Source organism: Bufo bufo, chromosome 9 (assembly GCF_905171765.1).
Source record: "Bufo bufo chromosome 9, aBufBuf1.1, whole genome shotgun sequence".
NCBI lineage: Eukaryota > Metazoa > Chordata > Amphibia > Anura > Bufonidae > Bufo > Bufo bufo.
The window spans coordinates 4,843,942-4,863,240 of NC_053397.1; the positions used below are offsets into that span (position 1 = coordinate 4,843,942).

The 19,299-nt window shown below is 42.3% G+C and overlaps 1 protein-coding gene across 1 annotated transcript in view; it reads right to left on the reverse strand.

Annotated features, from left to right (window-relative positions):
- MAPKAPK3 (MAPK activated protein kinase 3) overlaps window positions 1-619 on the reverse strand; it is a 48,310-nt gene extending 47,691 nt beyond the window's left edge. The window contains exon 1 of the mRNA XM_040406995.1: window positions 425-619. Coding sequence (XP_040262929.1) covers window positions 425-619 — 195 coding nt within the window. The remainder of the gene's footprint in view (window positions 1-424) is intronic.
- Window positions 620-19,299: the final 18,680 nt, after the last annotated feature.

A 19,299-nucleotide genomic window follows, 5' to 3' on the forward strand; every position in this document is an offset into this window, starting at 1 on the left:
CATTTCAGGGGGAGAGGATGACTGTAGGACAGAATACAGTCTATTGCTCCCTGTTATCAGCCATTTCAGGGGAGAGGATGACTGTAGGACAGGAGAATACAATCTATTGCCCCCTGTTATCAGCCATTTCAGGGGAGAGGATGACTGTAGTGTTCTTTAATGGTGTGCACTTCCCAGCTGACCACGACTGACCAATCACAGGGTCTGCCCGTTCCTTGGTGCCATTCTGTAACCAAGAAGCATGAAGAAACCTGTGCCACTTCCCCGGAGCTGCCACTCACCCCTGGACACACCTTAATCTCCATTGTAGCAGGCTGTTCAGTATAAATGGCCATGGCAGCCACATCTTAGTAGCCGCTCTCATTCCGGTGGCTGGCACATTCTGCCCTGGCGGTGGGCACAGACGCTTATCCTGGTCACTTACCTTCAGTGCGCACTTCTGTCCGCTATCTCGGCGGTAGCACTGCAACACTTTGCCATTGATGCCCAGGCCCAGCACCTGTTTGGACACTTTGTAGTCATCAGTGATGGCGTGGCGCTTTATGTCATATTTTGTGGTCTGTGCCAGGCTCGGGGTGCTGTCATTTTCCGGCTCCTGCACGTTGGCATTTTCCTCCATGCTGTCCACTTAAGACGCTCCAGCAAGCAGCAGCCTCATGGCGACAGCTCGGTGCTAAAGTCCTGGTGACTGTGACTCCCACAGTAAATCTGCTCTTCCACAAGGGAGGGAGAGAAGAGGAGGAGACTGTACAGCGGGGAGGAGCGGGCCGGGGGTTAACCCCTTCTCTGCCACTGGGCTGTCACCCATCTACAGCTCCGTCATTTTAGGAAATATGATTATTTCAATCCCAACGATCCCACTGGCGATTTATTGTATTTAAGGGCACTAAACCCTCCAGTGCGAGGTTGGTAAGAGCACAGGTTTACTGTCCCTTTAACCACCTCCCGTCCGCCCATAGACTATAAACCTCCGGGAGGTGGTTCTCTATCTCTGAATGGACGTTCCTGAACGTCCATTCAGAAACTGCAGCTGCACGCTAACCGTGCAGATGCTGATCGGGTTGCCCTCTGTCAGTGACAGCAGGGCAACCCAGAGAGAAGGCAGGGACAGTTCCCAGGTGTCCCTGCCTTCTAGATCGTTGTATGTTCCGGCCCGGTAGTCATGTGACCGCCGGGACCGGAGAGTGCAGGAGCCGTGAGGTCTTTCAGAGACCTCGATCAGCCCTGCACTGAGGCTGTACAGCGCTGTATACTGCTGTACAGCCTCTCTGGGGGGTGCATTTCTCCTGTACATGGGGCTACTATGTCAACAGTGAAAAAGAAAAAAAAAAAAAGTGAAGTAAATGTCCCGCAGAGGTCTTGTATGACCTTATGGGGGACGAAAAGTGTAAAATAAAAAAATAAAAAATAAAGTGTTAAAAAAATAAAATTAAAAAAAGGTTTCACATGTAAAATAAAAATTATTCAAGTAAGGAATAAAAAAAATATTTTAAAAATAGACATATTTGGTATTGCCGCATTCGTGACGGTCGGCTCTATAAATATATCACATGATCGACCCATTCCGATAAACACCATAAAAAAATAATAATAATAACTGTCAAAAAAAGCAATTTTTGTCACCTTACATTACAAAAAGTGCAACATCAAATGATCAAAAAGGCGTATGTCCCACAAAATGGTACCAATAAAACCGTCACCTCATCCCGCAAAAAATGAGCCCCTACATAAGAAAATCTCTAAAAAAAATTAAAAAAAACTATAGCTCTCAGAACATGGAGACACTAAAACATCATTTTTTTGGTTTCAAAAATGCTATTATTGTGTTAAAGTGAAATAAATAAAAAAATGTATACATATTAGGTATTGCCGCGTCCATAACAACCAGCTCTATAAAAATATCACATGACCTAACCCTTTGGGTAAATACCGTAAAAAATAATTAATAAAAACTGTGTCAAAAAAGCAATTTTTGTCACCTTACATCAGAAAAAGTGCAACATCAAATGATCAAAAAGGTGTATGTCCAACAAAATGGTACCAGTAAAACCGTCACATCATCCCGCAAAAAATGAGCCCCTACATAAGAAAATCTCTCAAAAAATAAAAAAAACTATAGCTCTCAGAACATGGACACATTAAAACATATTTTTTTTGTTTCAGAAATGCTATTATTGTGTAAAACTTAAATAAATAAGAAAAAGTATACATATTAGGTATCGCCACGTCCGTAACAATCTGCTCTATAAAAATGTCACTTGACCGAACCCCTCAGGTGAACGCTGTAAAAATAAATAAATAAAAACTGTGCTAAAACAACCAATTTTTTGGTCACCTAGCCCCATAAAGTGTTAAAATGAATGATCAAAAAATCATATGTACCCAAAAATAGTACTAATAAAACTGGCACCTTATCCCCTAGTTTCCAAAATGGGGTCACTTCTTGGGAGTTTCTACTGTAAGGGTGCATCAGGGGGCTTCAAATGGGACATGGCATCTAAAAACCATGTGGAGTTCCTTTTCTTCTGCGCCCTGCCGTGTGCCCATACAGCAGTTTATGACCACATGTGGGGTGTTTCTGTAAACCGCAGAATCTGGGTAATAAATATTGAGTTTTGTTTGGCTGTTAACCATCAATGTGTTAAAGAAAAAATTGGATTAAAATGGAAAATCTGCCAAAAAAGTGAAATTAAAAAATTTGATCTCCATTTTCCTTTAATCCTTGTGGAACTCCTAAAGGGTTAACAAAGTTTGCAAAATCGGTTTTAAGTAACTTGAGGGGTGTAGTTTCTACAATGGGGTCATTTATGGTGGTTTCTATTATGTAGGCCCCACAAAGTGACTTCAGACCTGAACTGGTCCTTAAAAAGTGGGTTTTGGCAATTTTCTTAAAAATTTGAAGAATTGCTTCTAAGCCTCTAACGTCCTAAAAAAATAAAATGACATTTCCAAAATGATGCCAACATAAAGTAGACATATGGGGAATGTTAAGTAATAAATATTTTATGAGGTATCACTTTCTGTTTTAAAAGCAGAGAAATAGAAATTTAGAAAATCACGATTTTTTTAAAACTTTGGGTCAATTTGGGATTTTTTCATAAATAAAGGTGAAATATATTGACTCAAATTTATGACTATCATGAAGTACAATGTGTCACGAGAAAACAATCTCTGAATGACTTGGATAAATAAAGGCGTTCCAAAGTTATTACCACATAAAGTGAGATATGTCAGATTTGCAAAATTAGGCCGGGTCAGGAAGGGGGCAAATGGCCCAGATGGGAAGTGGTTAAATATATATTCTCTACACACTGATGGGTGCTGGGTGCTGGGTGCTTCCCTCGGCAGATCGGCCTGCAGAAGTCTGGGAAAGCTGGGGACAACGTCGCTGCTGGCACCTTCTAGCTCAGCGCCCCCTAGAGATGAGGCAGATACATGCGGGAATAAACTGTTCATCATCTCGGCAACATTGTAACAGATTCCACAGACCCGGAGCTTCCAGGCGTCCAAAATACTATGTATTTTATGATGTTTCTTCCCTGAACCCACAAACTGATTGGTGACCCTCTGAAGCTAAACGCAGGTCCGGTCGCTTCGCGTTTCGCCGTCACTGCATTTGGTGATGAGATGTTCAATGAGACGTCTCCCTGCCATCGCTGAGGGGTCTCACCCTAAGATTCTGCACAGACCTGACTGAAGATTGGAAATCGTAAGATGCGATCAATACGGTTAAAACTTCGGTCACGGCAATGGGCGCCGCTCATCATTGGAGTGGGTCAGATTGTGCAGAATTTTATTGCAGTACCTTAGATTAGGATTTGTATTTGATTGGATGGAATTGAGATTGTATAGGATTGCATGGCACTGGATTGTACCGGATCTGATTGCATTGCATTGGACTGGGTCAGACTGTACAGTATTTGATCGCATAGATCAGGATTGTATTAGATTGTGCTAAGACTGTACATGATTGCAAAGTATTGGATTGGGTCAGCTTGTACAGATTCTAATCGCACTGTTAGATGAGAACTTGTCTAGATTATATTGCATGGGATTGTACAGAGATTGTACTGGATTGCATGGCATTGAATTGTTTTGGATATGATTCAACTGCATTGGATTGGACGAGATTGTATTTGTCTCCTGACGTTAGATCATATTTACTGAACTGCATTGTATTAGACTGCACTGTACAGATTGTAGATAATTGCACGGCATTGGATTGGATCAGACTGAACGGTATTTGATTGAATCCTAGATTAGGATTTGATTGTACGGAGCTGTATGCCTTTAAATTGTACTTGATTTTGTTGAATTGCACTGGATTGGATCAGACTGTACAGTATTTGATTGCACTCTGTTGGATCAGGATTGTATTAGATTTTGCATCGGATTGCATGGCTTTGGATTGTACTGTATGTGATTGCACTGCATTAGATTAGGATTGGTCTAGATTTTATTGCATGGGATTGAACTGAGATTGTACAGGACTGCATGGCTTTCAATTTTTAATAGAGGTAATTGAACTGTATTAGATTAGGGTTGGTCGAGATTTGATTGCATGGGATTGTACAGGATTGCATGGTTTTGGATTGTACTGAAGTTGATTGCACTGCATTAGATAAGCATTATATTTGATTTGATTGCATTGGATTGTACTAAAATTGTACTAAAATTGTACAGGACTGCATGGTTTTAGATTGTACTAGATGTGATTGCACTGCATTAGATTAGGATTGGACAATATTTGATTGCATGGTTTTGGATTGTACTGAATACAATCATCAAGACAAGAGGCACTGAGGAGACTGTGGCGCCCCCTGTGGTTCACAAAGGTAATGCTCTGCAGAATAATGGAGCGTAGTGATCACCGAGGAGACCCCAGAGTAGAAACCAACACCGAGCGTCCAATCAGAGGTCATGGCGGCTACGCAAATACAAGAGAAATTAAGCCCCCCTCCCCCCCATTCATGCTCATATTATAGAAGGAAAAGTGCTGCATCTTTCGAATAGATTTCCTGCTCCTAATCATTTTTAATATCTCTGCTTTCTGTCAGTGGGTTTACTTTTAGAGGCTACAAATCTGTGAAGTTTGCCACAATGTATCAGTACAGACCACTTTCCTCACAGAGGATTCTGCAGACAGGATACAATTGTAACAAACCCTCAGCAGTGAATCAAATCTTCACTGCTCCATGGTAATATTGTTAACTGTTTCTTTGCAGAGAAACTTACTGGTAACTGTGAACTATATTGACAGCTGCCAGAAGGGGAAGGAGACTGAATGAGGATCTCTGTGGGGACAACATTTTCAGCAATTATGGAAATGTAGATAAGATTTGGTCACCACTCCCCTTCTCGTCATCCCCATCCTCTCCCTTCCCTCGTGTGAACCACTCTGGTGCCATATCTCTGGAACCCGCACCTATCACTAGAAGGGGACCCCCAAAGTCAACAGCTGTGCATGTGCTGCCCCCCTCCATTCATTAGTTGTCTCGGCTATCTCCTTCAGTGCATAGAGGTGAAGAGAGCGCTGGCGTCTTCTCTTAGGGGTGTATGCGATGACGTCATCGACGCAGGCGCATTGAGGATGGAGCGGTCGAGCAGAGCGGCCGCCTCTCAGTGCGCCTGCGCCGATTGAAGCCTTCCCTGGCCCTGTCAATCAGCATGCCGAGGGGGCGTCATTACCATCAGAGGATGCGGCTGCTACCAGCAAGTAGCCGCCCTACTGCTGGTAGCAAGGTAATTAGCATATTTTAAAAATCGTTTTTTAGCAAAATCTACTGAACCAAAATTATTAATTTGATTATGTATCATGAGATCGCACTATAGGGATTATTATTAAAGAAAAAAAAAAAAAAAACGGTTTAATGGGGTGACAGAAACCCTTTAAGGACCAGGCCATTTTTTGCAAATCTGACCAGTGTCACTTTAAGTGCTCATAACTTTAAAACGCTTTGACTTATCCAGGCCATTCTGAGATTGTTTTTTCGTCACATATTGTACTTCATGACACTGGTAAAATGAAGTCAAAAAAAATATTTTTTTTGCACAAAAAAATACCTAATTTACCAAAAATTTGAAAAAAATTAGCAAATTTCTAAGTTTCAGTTTCTCTACTTCTGTAATACATAGTAATACCCCAAAAAATTGTGATGACTTTACATTCCCCATATGTCTACTTCATGTGTGAATTGTTTTGGGAATGATATTTTATTTTTTGGGGATGTTATAAGGCTTAGAAGTTTAGAAGCAAATCTTGAAATTGTTCAGAAATTTACAAAAACTCAATTTTTAGCGACCAGTTCAGGTCTGAAGTCACTTTGCGAGGCTTACATAATAGAAACCACCCAAAAATGACCCCATCTAAGAAACTACACCCCTCAAGGTATTCAAAACTGATTTTGCATACATTGTTAACCCTTTAGGTGTTGCACAAGAGTTATTGGCAAATGGGGAGGAAATTTGAGAATTTCATATTTTTGTCAAATTTTTCATTTTAACCCATTTTTTCCACTAACAAAGCAAGGGTTAACAGCCAAACAAGATTGTATCTTTATTGCCCTGACTCTGCCGTTTACAGAAACACCCCATATGTGGCCGTAAACTACTGTACGGCCACACAGCGGGGCGCAGAGTGAAAGGTGCGCCGTTTGGTTTTTGGAAGGCTGATTTTGCTGGACTGTTTTTTTGACACCATGTCCCATTTGAAGCCCCCCTGATGCACCCCTAGATTAGAAATTCCATAAAAGTGACCCCATCTAAGAAACTACACCCCTCAAGGTATTCAAAACTGATTTTACAAACTTTGTTAACCCTTTAGGTGTTGCACAAGATTTAATGGAAAATAGAGACACAATTTCAAAATTTCACATTTTTGGCAGATTTTCCATTTTAATATTTTTTTTCCAGTTACAAAGCAAGGGTTAACAGCCAAACAAAACTCAATATTTATGGCCCTTATTCTGTAGTTTACAGAAACACCCCATATGTGGTTGTAAACTGCTGTACGGGCACACGGCAGGGCGCAGAAGGAAAGGAATGCCATACGGTTTTTGGAAGGCAGGTTTTGCTGGACTGTTTTTTTTGACACCATGTCCCATTTGAAGCCCTCCTGATGCACCCCAAGAGTAGAAACTCCAAAAAAGTGACTCCATTTTAGAAACTACGGGATAGGGTGGCAGTTTTGTTGGTACTAGTTTAGGGTACATATGATTTTTGGTTGCTCTATATTACACTTTTTGTGCAGCAAGGTAACAAGAAATAGCTTTTTTGCCACGTTTTTTTTTTTGTTATTTACAACATTCATCTGACAGGTTTTATCATGTGGTAATTTTATAGAGCAGGTTGTCACGGACGCGGCGATACCTAATATGTATACAATTTTTTTTATTTATGTAAGTTTTATACAATAACTTCATTTTTAAAACCAAAAAAATGTTTTAGTGTCTCCATAGTCTAAGAGCCATAGTTTTTTCAGTTTTTGGGCGATTATCTTGAGTAGGGTCTCATTTTTTGTGGGAGGAGATGACGGTTTGATTGGCATCTATTTTGGGGTGCATATAACTTTTTGATCGCTCGCTATTACACTTTTTGTGACGTAAGATGGCAAAAAATGGCTTTTTTTACACCGTTTTTGTTTTTATTTTTTTACGGTGGTCACCTGAGGGGTTAGGTCATGCGATATTTTTATAGAGCCGGTCGATATGGACGCGGCGATACCTAATATGTATACTTTTTATTTTATTTATGTAAGTTTTACACAATGATTTCATTTTTGAAACAAAAAAAATCATGTTTTAGTGTTTCCATAGTCTAAGAGCCATAGTTTTTTCAGTTTTTGGGTGATCATCTTGAGTAGGGTATGATTTTTTGCGGGATGAGATGACGGTTTGATTGGTACTATTTTGGCGTACATGCAACTTTTTTGATCACTTTTATTACCTTTTTTGGGAAGTAAGGTGGGCAAAATTTCAATTTTCTCATAGTTTTTATTTTTTGGGCGTTCACCGTGCGGAGAAAGTAACATGACCGTTTTATAGATCAGGTCGTTACGGACGCGGCGATACCTAATATGTGTAGTGTATTTTATTTTTTGAATTTTTATTCAGTGATAAATGTTTTTTTTTTTATCTTAACTTTTTTCACTTTTTTTTACATTTTTGTGACCCAGACCCACTTGGTTCTTAAAGATCCAGTGGGTCTGATGTCTGTATAATACAGTACAGTACAATATATATTGTTCTGTACTGTATTTTACTTACACTGAACAGATCTATGCTTTTAGCACAGATCTGTTCAGCACCATGGACAGCAGGAACCCTGTTGCCATGGGAACCCTCCCCGTCTGCTCAGAACTTCGCAGACGGGGAAGGGTAAGCACGGGGCTGAGGGGGGCTCTCTGGGGGCTCTCTCCCTCTCCATCGGGGGGCTGCAAAGGCACAGCAGCCCCCCGATGGAGAGGGAGGGAGCTCCCTGACCGATGACAGTTAACTTTTTCCATACAGCTGTCCGTACAGATGTCAGCCGTTTATACCAGGGTGCCAGCAATGTGCTGGCACCCTGGTATACCCACTAGAAGCCAACGATCATTCATGGGGAGGCGGGCGGGGGATCGCGATCCCGCCTGCCGCGCCGCCCGCCTCCCGCAACGCCCCCACCGCATGCGACATTCCCCACGCACCACCCTCCGGCATCAAATCGTGCAGGGGTGCAGGGGGGGGGGGTGAAAAATATTTATTTTAGCCACTCTAAAGTTTCTGATCCCCGCGGTCAGGGACCGCGGCGATCAGAAACTGCAAAAAGCGCAGCAAACCGCAGGTCTGAATTGACCTGCGGTTTGCTGCGATCGCCGATACGGGGGGTCAAATGACCCCCCCTGCATTGTTACGGGATGCCGGCTGAATGATTTCAGCCGAAATCCCGTTCCAATTAACCCCTGTGGCGCCGGAATACAGATTTTAAGTCAGGACGTACCGGTACGTCCTGGGTCCTTAAGGACTCGGGAAATAGGGCGTACCGGTACGTCCTGGGTCCTTAAGGGGTTAAGGAACAAGAAAAAAAACTATGTGGATAAATAGAACTGTAAAGAAAGCAATAAATAACAAAAAGAAAGCATTTAAATCACTAAAACAGGAGGGTAGCGAGGAAGCACTGAAAAACTATAAGGGAAAAAATAGAACATGTAAAAAACAAATAAAAGCAGCTGTTACGGCGCGGTGTGGGTGGTAAACTCAAGCTCTGACTACTATCAGTATGAACAGACCTCGATGGTAGGAATGTTCATACGCAGGAACCTAGAGCCCTATCTGACTCTAAAGGGCCCTTGAAATAGTGTCAGGACAAAAGATTACCTGTTCCTTCCCAGCTGAAGGAAAAGGAGACTCCCTCAAGCCTAATACCAAAAGATATGGGAATACGACAAACTAGAAATAGGAAAAAGACTTAACTCCGAAGTACGAGGACGAGCAGGAACTCAATGGAGAATCAAACACCAGCACTTCCACAACCAGAAAGGAGCTATAAACCGCATAGCATGATGGGTGAGACCAGAATAAATAGAGGAGTTGGAATGACCACTTTATCTGGATGAGCTCTGTAAAGGCTTACACCAGACGACTAGTATTAACGTCGGCCGCTGGAACCCACACCCTCTCCTCTGGTCCATAACCCTTCCAGAGAACGGAGATACTGAGGGATCTACGGAGAATTCAGGAGTCCGCTAACCTGGGGATCTGAAATTCCAGATTACCGTCCACCATGACAGGAGCGGCAGGCAAGGAGGACGGCTCAACTGGTTCGACATATCTCTTCAACGACTTATGGAACACATTATGAATCTTTAAAGCCCGAGGAAGTTCAAGACTAAAGGCTACCTGGCTAATTAATCTTATATGGACCAATAAACCTTGGACCCCTTCCAAGAAGGTGCCTTCAACTTAATGTTTCTTGTGGACAGCCACTCAGATTCACCCACTCTCTGGTCTGGACCACTCACACGTCTCTTGTCAGCCATACGTTTATACTTGTTGCCCTTTTTTTTAGATTTTGAATTTTCCGCCAAATAGATGACAAAGAAGAGGAAAATCTTTCCTCTTCAGGTGCACCAGACGTCTCAGCACCAGAAAATGTGCCAAATTGCGGGTGGAACCCATATGCCCCAGAAGACGGCGATTTATCAGTGGACTCCTGCCTACGGTTATTTATGACAAACTCGGCTAAAGACAAAAATTAAGACCACTCCTCCTGATTCTCTGAGACAAAACATCTCAAATAAGTCTCCAGATTCTGGTTAGTGCACTCAGTCTGTCCGTTCGATTGAGGATGAAAGGCCGAAGAGAAGGACAATTGTACACCAGACGAGTACAGAACGCCTTCCAGAATCTGGAAACAAACTGAGTCCTCCGATCAGACCCCACCAGGGTGTCCTGTAAGAACCGTACAGTGATGTTCCTCGAACACATTGTGTCATAATTCAGAAGGAACAAACAACTTCCCCGGAGGACAAGAATCCGGTGCATCTCTTTGGGCCTCCAACACCTCTGCCTCAAGGTCGGGATATAGGGCCGATATAACTACACCTTCAGGCAATATCGGACCAGGATCTTCCGAATCACCCCCCCTAGGAAAGCTATGCGACAAAGCATCAACCTTGTCGTTCTTAACCCCAGGGCAATAGGTGACGAAATAAAATCTGATAAAAAACAACGACCATCTGGCCTGCCTAGGGTTCAGTTGTTTAGCCGACTCCAGATAAGTCAGGTTTTTGTGATAAGTAATTACCGTGATTGGATGGATCGCTCCTTCTAGCCAATGACGCTATTCCTCAAAAGCCAACTTAATGTCCAGCAACTCTCTATTACCCACGTCATAATTTGTTTCTGCAGCCGAGAGTTTCTTAGAGAAGAAAGCACATGGGCGCCATTTACTAGGTGAAGGACCCTTCGACAAGACCGCTCCTACCCCTACCTTGGATGCGTCAACTTTCTCAATGAATGGCTGTGACACGTCCGTTTGCACCAGTATAGGAGCAGAAGCAAAACATTCCTTCACCCCAGAAAAGGCTTGTAATGCCGCATCAGACGAGACTGAGACATCCGCACCTTTCCTAGTCATGTCCGTGTTAAAGGTTTAACCTCAGTCGAGTAGTTCAAAATGAATTTACGGTAGTAGTTGGTGAACCCCCAAAAAAGCATAAGCTCTTTCAGATTTTCGGGTCGATCCCAGCACAGCACGGACCTTCTCTGCATCCATACGAAAACCTGAAGATGAGAGTAGTTAACCCAGTAAATTGCACTTCCTGAACTGCAAAAACACACTTCTCCATCTTAGTATACAATTTATTCTCTGTTAGGATCTGTAACACCTGTCTCACATGATCCTAATGAGTCTCCAAGTCTGGAGAATAAATTAGTATATAATCCAGATATACAACAACAAACCTCCCCACCAGATGATGAAAGATGTCATTGACAAAGTGTTGAAAAACCGCTGGAGCATTGGTTAACCCAAACGGCATGACCAGACTCTCAAAATGACCCTCTGGGGTATTAAACGCCGTCTTCCATTCAACACCTTCCTTGATCCTGACCAGATTATATGCCCCCCTTAGGTCCAACTTAGAGAACACCTTGGCACCAACAATCTGGTTAAACAAGTCAGGAATCAAAGGAAGGGGGTACGGATCGCGGACCGTAATACGATTGAGCTCACGGAAGTCCAGACATGGCCTAAGAGTTCCATCTTTCTTCTTTACAAAGACAAACCCCGCCGCCACTGGGGATTTGGAAGGTCTAATATGTTCCTTAGCCAAACTCTCGGCAATATACTCTCCCATGGCAGCTCTTTCGGGTTCAGAAAGGTTATATAACCCAGATTTCGGCAACTTCGCTCCGGGAATAAGATTGATAGGACAATCATTTTCCCAGTGTGGGGATAAATCCTGACAACCACTCTCAGGAAATACATCAGGAAAATCAGAAATGAAAGAGGGAACAGCTTTAGTGGTTAAGATAGAAAGAGATGTATTAAGACAGTTGTCCATGCAATAATCACTCCAATCGAGAATCTGTCTCGCTTGCCAGTCAATGGTTGGATTATGTTTGCTTAACCCCGGTAAACCCAGAACCAACGGAGCAGACAGACCGTCCAACACAAAACACGAAATGGATTCCTAATGAAAATCACCCACTCTCAAACTGATGTCCTGCACCATCTGTGACAAACATTTTTGAGTAAGTGGTGCGGAGTCTATTGCAAACGCAAATATTTTTCTCTAATGCACTTGTTGTCAACCCATGCATACGGGCAAACTGACCATCAACTAGGTTAACCCCTGCCCCACTGTCAATAAACACCTCAATTCCCACAGTTTTTGACTCTAGCGCCACCTCAGCAGACAGGAGAAATCGGGTACTACCAGTAAATGACAAAAGTAATTTCTCGGACTCGCCACCAACACCACCAAGAGTAAGATTGGAATTAAAAGTTTCTTTTCACCTTGACGCTGAATGTAAGGACAAACATTAACAAAATGTTCCCCTTTTTCCACATAAAAAACATACTCCCTTCTTGTGACTAAATCTCTTGCAAGCAGGGGTAGCTCCCCCTAACTGCATAGGTTCATCACCAGGCATAAACTCAGGAGTCTCTCCACCCAAGTTGTCAGAGGAAGCCGCCATGTTATATGATAGTTCGTCCTGAGAGTGAGGGACCCTAGATCTCTCTCAGCCGTCTATCAATACGTACAGCAAGGGACGTAGCCGCTTCCAATGACTCAGGATTTTCGTGAAAGGCCAACGTGTCTTTTAGCCTCTTGGATAATCGCTGACAGAATTGGATACGAAGAGCTGGATCATTCCACTCCGTATCCATAGCCCATCTCCTAAATTCAGAGCAATAGATCTCCGCAGAACGCTCTCACTGCCGTAAACCATGTAACTTGGTCTCGGCCAGAGAGATCCGATCCGGGTCATTGTAGATAAGACCTAGAGCTCTGAAAAATTAATCTACCGACCGGAGGGACAGTGATCCGGTCGGTAGAGAAAAAGCCCAAGACTGAGCGTCACCTTTAAGCAACGACATGATAATACCCATTCTTTGACTCTCATCCGCAGATGAGAGCGGACATAACTTAAAGTACAATTTACACGACTCTCTGAACCGAATGAAATTATCGCTTCCCCCTGAAAATCTGTCCGGAAGTGCAACCTTAGGTTCAGGACAGGCCTGATAACTACTACTGGCACCAGCAGCCTGTGATCCCTGGATCTACGTGCGGAGGTCGGCTACCTCTATAGACAGACCCTGCAATTGTTTGGCCAGTGCAGCGATAGAATCCATAGCCTCACTGACACAAACAAAAAATGACGGTTAATGGCGGTTGACAATGTCACGGCGCGGTGTGGGTGGTAAACTCCACACCGAACGCAAGAGGGAAGGGAAAAGGTACGAGGCCCTGGAAACTAGGGAAAGGGGAAAGGTCACCACCTAGTGAATCCCTAAACCAAGCCCTGACTACTATAAGTATGAACAGACCTCGATGGTAGGAATGTTCATACGCAGGAACCTAGAGCCCTATTTGACCCTAAAGGGCCCTGGAAATAGTGTCAGGACAAAAGATGACCTGTCCCTTCCCAGCTGAAGGAACAGGAGACTCCCTCAGGCCTAATACCAAAAGATATGGGATTACGACAAACTAGAAATAGGAAAAAGACACTTAACTCCGAAGTACGCGAACGAGCAGGAACTCAGAGCAGAACCAAACACCGGCACTTCCACAACTAGAAAGGAGCTCTCAACCACATAGCATGATGGGTGAGACCAGAATAAATAGAGGAGTTGGAATGACCACTTAAGCTACACCTGAGACCAGAGGTGTGGTCATAACCAGCAACAACACAGAAACAAGTGAAACCAAAGAGGCTGTCAGATCAAATCACGTGCAGCCAGTCTCTTAGATCTTCTGACCCTAGTCACGGGAGACACCAGCCAAACTAGATACCTAGAGATTAATTGCCGAAGAGAGTAAAACTGACCCTAAAATGTTCTTCAATTATATAAATGGTAAAAAGGATAAATCTAAAGGTGTCGACCCTTTACAGAGTGATGAGGGGGGAGTTGCAGAGAGCGATGAGGAGAAAGCAAAGCTCTTCGATATTTTTTTTCTCCACTGTATTCACTGAGGAAAATAAACTGTCAGATGAAATGCAGAATGTAAAAGTAAATTCCCCATTAAAAGTGCCCTGTCTGACCAAGGAAGAAGTACAGCGGCGTCTTAGAAAGATTAAAAAAGAAAAATGGCTGGGACCAGATGGCATACAACCCTGTATCCTAAGAGAATTAAGTAATATCATAGCCAGACCCTTATTTCTGATATTTAAGGACTCTATACTGACAGGGAGCGTTCCTCAGGATTGGCGCATAGCAAATGTGGTGCCAATATTCAAAAAGGGTCCAAAAACAGAGCCGGAAACTATAGGCCGATAAGTCTAACATCTGTCGTGGGTAAACTGTTTGAAGGTTTTCTAAGAGATGCTATCTTCGAGTGCCTCAATGAAAATAGGCAAATAACGCCATATCAGCATGGCTTCATGAGGGATCGGTCATGTCACACTAATTTAATCAGTTTCTATGAGGAGGTAAATTCTAGACTTGACAGCGGTGAATCAATGGATGTCGTGTATCTGGACTTCTCCAAAGTATTTGACACTGTACCACATAAAAGGTTAGTATATAAAATGAGAATGCTCGGACTGGGAGAAAACGTCTGTATGTGGGTAAGTAACTGGCTGAGTGATAGAAAACAGAGAGGGGTTATTAACGGTACACACTCAGATTGGGTCACTGTCACTAGTGGGGTACCTCAGGGGTCAGTACTGGAGGGGTCACTGTCACTAGTGGGGTACCTCAGGGGTCAGTACTGGAGGGGTCACTGTCACTAGTGGGATACCTCAGGGGAAAGTATTGGGCCATATTCTCTTTAATATATTTATTATGATCTTGTAGAAGGCTTGTACAGTAAAGTATCAATTTTTGCAGTTTTTGACACTAAACTGTGTAAAGTAATTAACATGGAAGAGGACAGTATACTGTATATATACTACAGAGGACAGTATACTGTATATATATACTACAGAGGACAGTATACGGTATATACACTACAGAGGACAGTATACTGTATATATACTACAGAGGACAGTATACTGTATATATACTACAGAGGACAGTATACTGTATATATAGATTACAGAGGACAATATACTGTATATATACACTACAGAGGACGGTATACTGTATATATACTAGAGGACAGTATACTGTATATATACTAGAGGACAGTATACTGTATATATACTACAGAGGACAGTATACTGTATATATATACTACAGAGGACAGTATACTATATATACTACAGAGGACAGTATACTGCATATACACTACAGAGGACAGTATACTGTATATATACTAGAGGACTGTATACTGTATATATACTACAGAGGACAGTATATTGTATATATACTACAGAGGACAGTATACTGTATATATACTACAGATGACAGTATACTATATATACTACAGAGGACAGTATATTGTATATATACTACAAAGGACAGTATACTGTATATATTTATACTACAGAGAACAGTACACTGTATATATATACACTACAGAGGACAGTATACAGTATATTTATGCTACAGAGGACAGTATACTGTATATATGTATTTATATATATACAGTACAAGTTTGGACACACCTTCTCATTCAAAGAGTTTTCTTTATTTTCATGACTATGAAGGCATCAAAACTATGAATTAACACATGTGGAATTATATACATAACAAACAAGTGTGAAACAACTGAAAATATGTCATATTCTAGGTTCTTCAAAGTAGCCAAAAAATGGAATTGGTGGTGGCTGCTCTCCTATATAGCCTATGATATGGTGCTGCAAGTCCAAGGAGAGGACATCCTACCTCTCTGGATAAAGTGGAATTTGAACAAAGGTGTATGGACGAGCACTCTACCAGTTGGCACACATTTATTAAGGAATTAATATAATTAGCTAGCAATATAAAATTGATAAAACAATACAATAAAATACAAGTACATTAATACAACCACAATGGGGTGATTGGTTATAATTGGTAATATTCGATATCCAAACAATCCTATGACAAAGATGATATAGAAGGCCTATTATTGTGGCCTATATGTCCATAGGAGTCCAATAAAACCCTGAATGGATAGGGATAATGCTAATATAGCTCCACAGGTTCTGGCAGTCTACCAGTATTTGGTGTGTCAGGTAGTAGTCCCGTAACATACAATAGTATTGTTGACAGAATAGAGATGCACTTGCCGGCTTTTCAGCCGCTTACCTCCCCTTCGTATGTAACTTCAGTCCTGCGGTTTGCTCAGACTGGATAAATGGGGCCCATCGAGTGTGGCGTCTCCGGTTGTTGTATTCAGTAACCGGGCTTGATGCACTTTGCTCTTACAGTGCGGGTAAAGCGCGTGGAACACCCCGGTTGGTATGAAGGGCCGGCGTCTCACGATGCTCTGTTTGGTATCCGCGTTGGATACTTGCGGAGTAACACTTACGTCACTTCCTGTAGGTTCCGGTAGTGACGTATTCCTTGTATTGCGTCCGATGATTCCAAGCTGCAATTTTCAAATGTTTAGTATTGCAGATATCAAAGTCCTATTTGCATGGCCATGCAATTGAAGAGATGTCGACAGGTATATGGCGTGAAACCCAGACGCGTTTCGGGAGTTGTCACTCTCCCTTCCTCAGTGGTTGCGCCATACCTGTCTAAATACGCCTTATATACTTCCCTAAGATATCTTCAAAGCCTGGATCGGACCTCTGGATCTGATACTTCCGTTTCTGCACAATTTAATGTCTGAGACTTCTAGTTTTCACAGTCTGTTTTTTGTTGTCTGTTTTTCTTGGTAATATCCGATTTTAGGTATCGATAAGTCTAAGATGGCCTTTCAATCATTGATATATTTAATAAGTTTCCCTCTCTTGCAGATATCAAAAGAGGAAAAGCGCAACAAAAATTCCATTCAACATATACCCCATTGATGGATGCATCCTATTGTTTAAAACCATGATAATAATTTATGCTAAATAAAAAGTCTTTACATTAAATGAGATTTTTAATATATAAATATATAAGATATATAAATAAAGATAAAAATAGATGTGGATAATTCAAAAAATGTATAGATATAGTAGATATTTATTACAATATAAACCTGGAGTACCGATAGCGGATATGGGTCCATAATTCCTATCATCAATACCACGATACATGCCCAAGCACATAAAAACCGCAGTGATACCAGGGCTGGCAGCACTATTGACTCCGATGATAGGGTTAGTGGGGGACCTCCAATTTAAGGACGGCCGTAGTGTCAAGACATAGCTTGACCTATAACACTACATCAAATAAAGGACACCCTCACAGAAAGCCAAAGAGTTCCAACTCTGAATTTAATCCTGATGGTAACAAACTCCCAAACTCGTATATTCGTCGGGACTCCCATCTGGACATGTGTTTAATATAATTGCCTCCTCTCCAGTGTTGATCCACCTTTTCCAGTGCCGTAAAGACGAGACTGGCTGGGTCACTGTTATGGACCTCCTTGTAATGTTTAGACAAAGAATGTTTGTCATAGCCTTTCTTGATATTGGCTATGTGTTCAGCCAGTCTCGTCTTTAATAACCTTTTGGTTCTGCCAATGTATTGTCTATTGCAGGGGCACTGGACCAGGTAGACAACACCGGTAGAGTTGCATGTGAGGAAATCTTTGATGTCCCAAACAAAAGTATTCTGTGTGGAAGGGACTGTGGTGGTCTTACAGGGTTTGTTATTAATTCTACATGCAATACACTTGCCGCATTTGAAAGACCCTTTCAAATCCATCCAAGTTCCCATCATTTTTTCTCTCTAGATTTCACGGAGGGAGCTATTTTAATACCCAAATTGGGTGCCCTAGTAAATATAACTTTTGGGGATGTAGGTAAGAGATGGCCTATCACCCTATCATTTAATATATGGTGCCAATGTGTCTTCACTATTTGCTGTATTTTTCTATGGTCATCATTAAAAGGGAGGATAATCCTATTACTGATCTCTTCACTTGTCTGGGATTTTTTCTTGGTTTCCACTTGACTGTCAAAAAAGGTTTGTCTGTCTAGTTTCCTGACCTTTTCCAAAGCTTTTTCCACTATTTCGTCCGTATAATCCTTCTCCCGGAATAGCTGCCACATTCCAGCTGCCTCCTCCTCAAAACGCTGGTCCTCCGTACAATTCCTCCTGATCCTACGAAACTGACCAGTCGGAATGTTACCAAGCTATCTTGGGAGGTGGCAGCTGGAATATTGGATGAAGCTATTTCTATTCGTTGGCTTGAAAAAGGTGTGGCAGACATACCGATTATTTTGTTTTCTGATCACTAGATCAAGGAATTCTGTCTCTTCCTTGATCATGGCATTGAAAACCAAATTCAATTGATTTTCATTGATCTCCTTCAGAAAGAGATCAAGGGAATCTCTTTCACCCTTCCAAATGAACACCACATCGTCAATGTAGCGACGCCATAGGGCCAGGTCCGCCCCCAGCCTAGGTCTAATATGGTGATGGTCCCACTCTGCCAAGAATAGGTTGGCATAGCTGGGGGCGAACCTGGTCCCCATGGCAGTCCCACAAAGCAGTCCCCATGGCAGTCTTTAAAGTAGCCACCTTTTGCTTTGATTACTGCTTTGCACACTCTTGGCATTCTCTTGATGAGCTTCAAGAGGTAGTCCCCTGAAATGGTTTTCACTTCACAGGTGAGCCCTGTCAGGTTTAATAAGTGGGATTTCTTGCCTTATAAATGGGGTTGGGACCATCAGTGGCGTTGAGGAGAAGTCAGGTGGATACACAGCTGATAGTCCTACTGAATAGACTGTTAGAATTTGTATTATGGCACGAAAAAAGCAGCTAAGTAAAGAAAAACGAGTGGCCATCATTACGAAGGTCAGTCAGTCAGCCGAAAAATTGGGAAAACTTTGAAAGTAAGGGCTATTTGACCATGAAGGAGAGTGATGGGGTGCTGCGCCAGATGACCTGGCCTCCACAGTCACCGGACCTGAACCCAATGGAGATGGTTTGGGGTGAGCTGGACCGCAGAGTGAAGGCAAAAGGGCCAACAAGTGCTAAGCATCTCTGGGAACTCCTTCAAGACTGTTGGAAGACCATTTCAGGGGACTACCTCTTGAAGCTCATCAAGAGAATGCCAAGAGT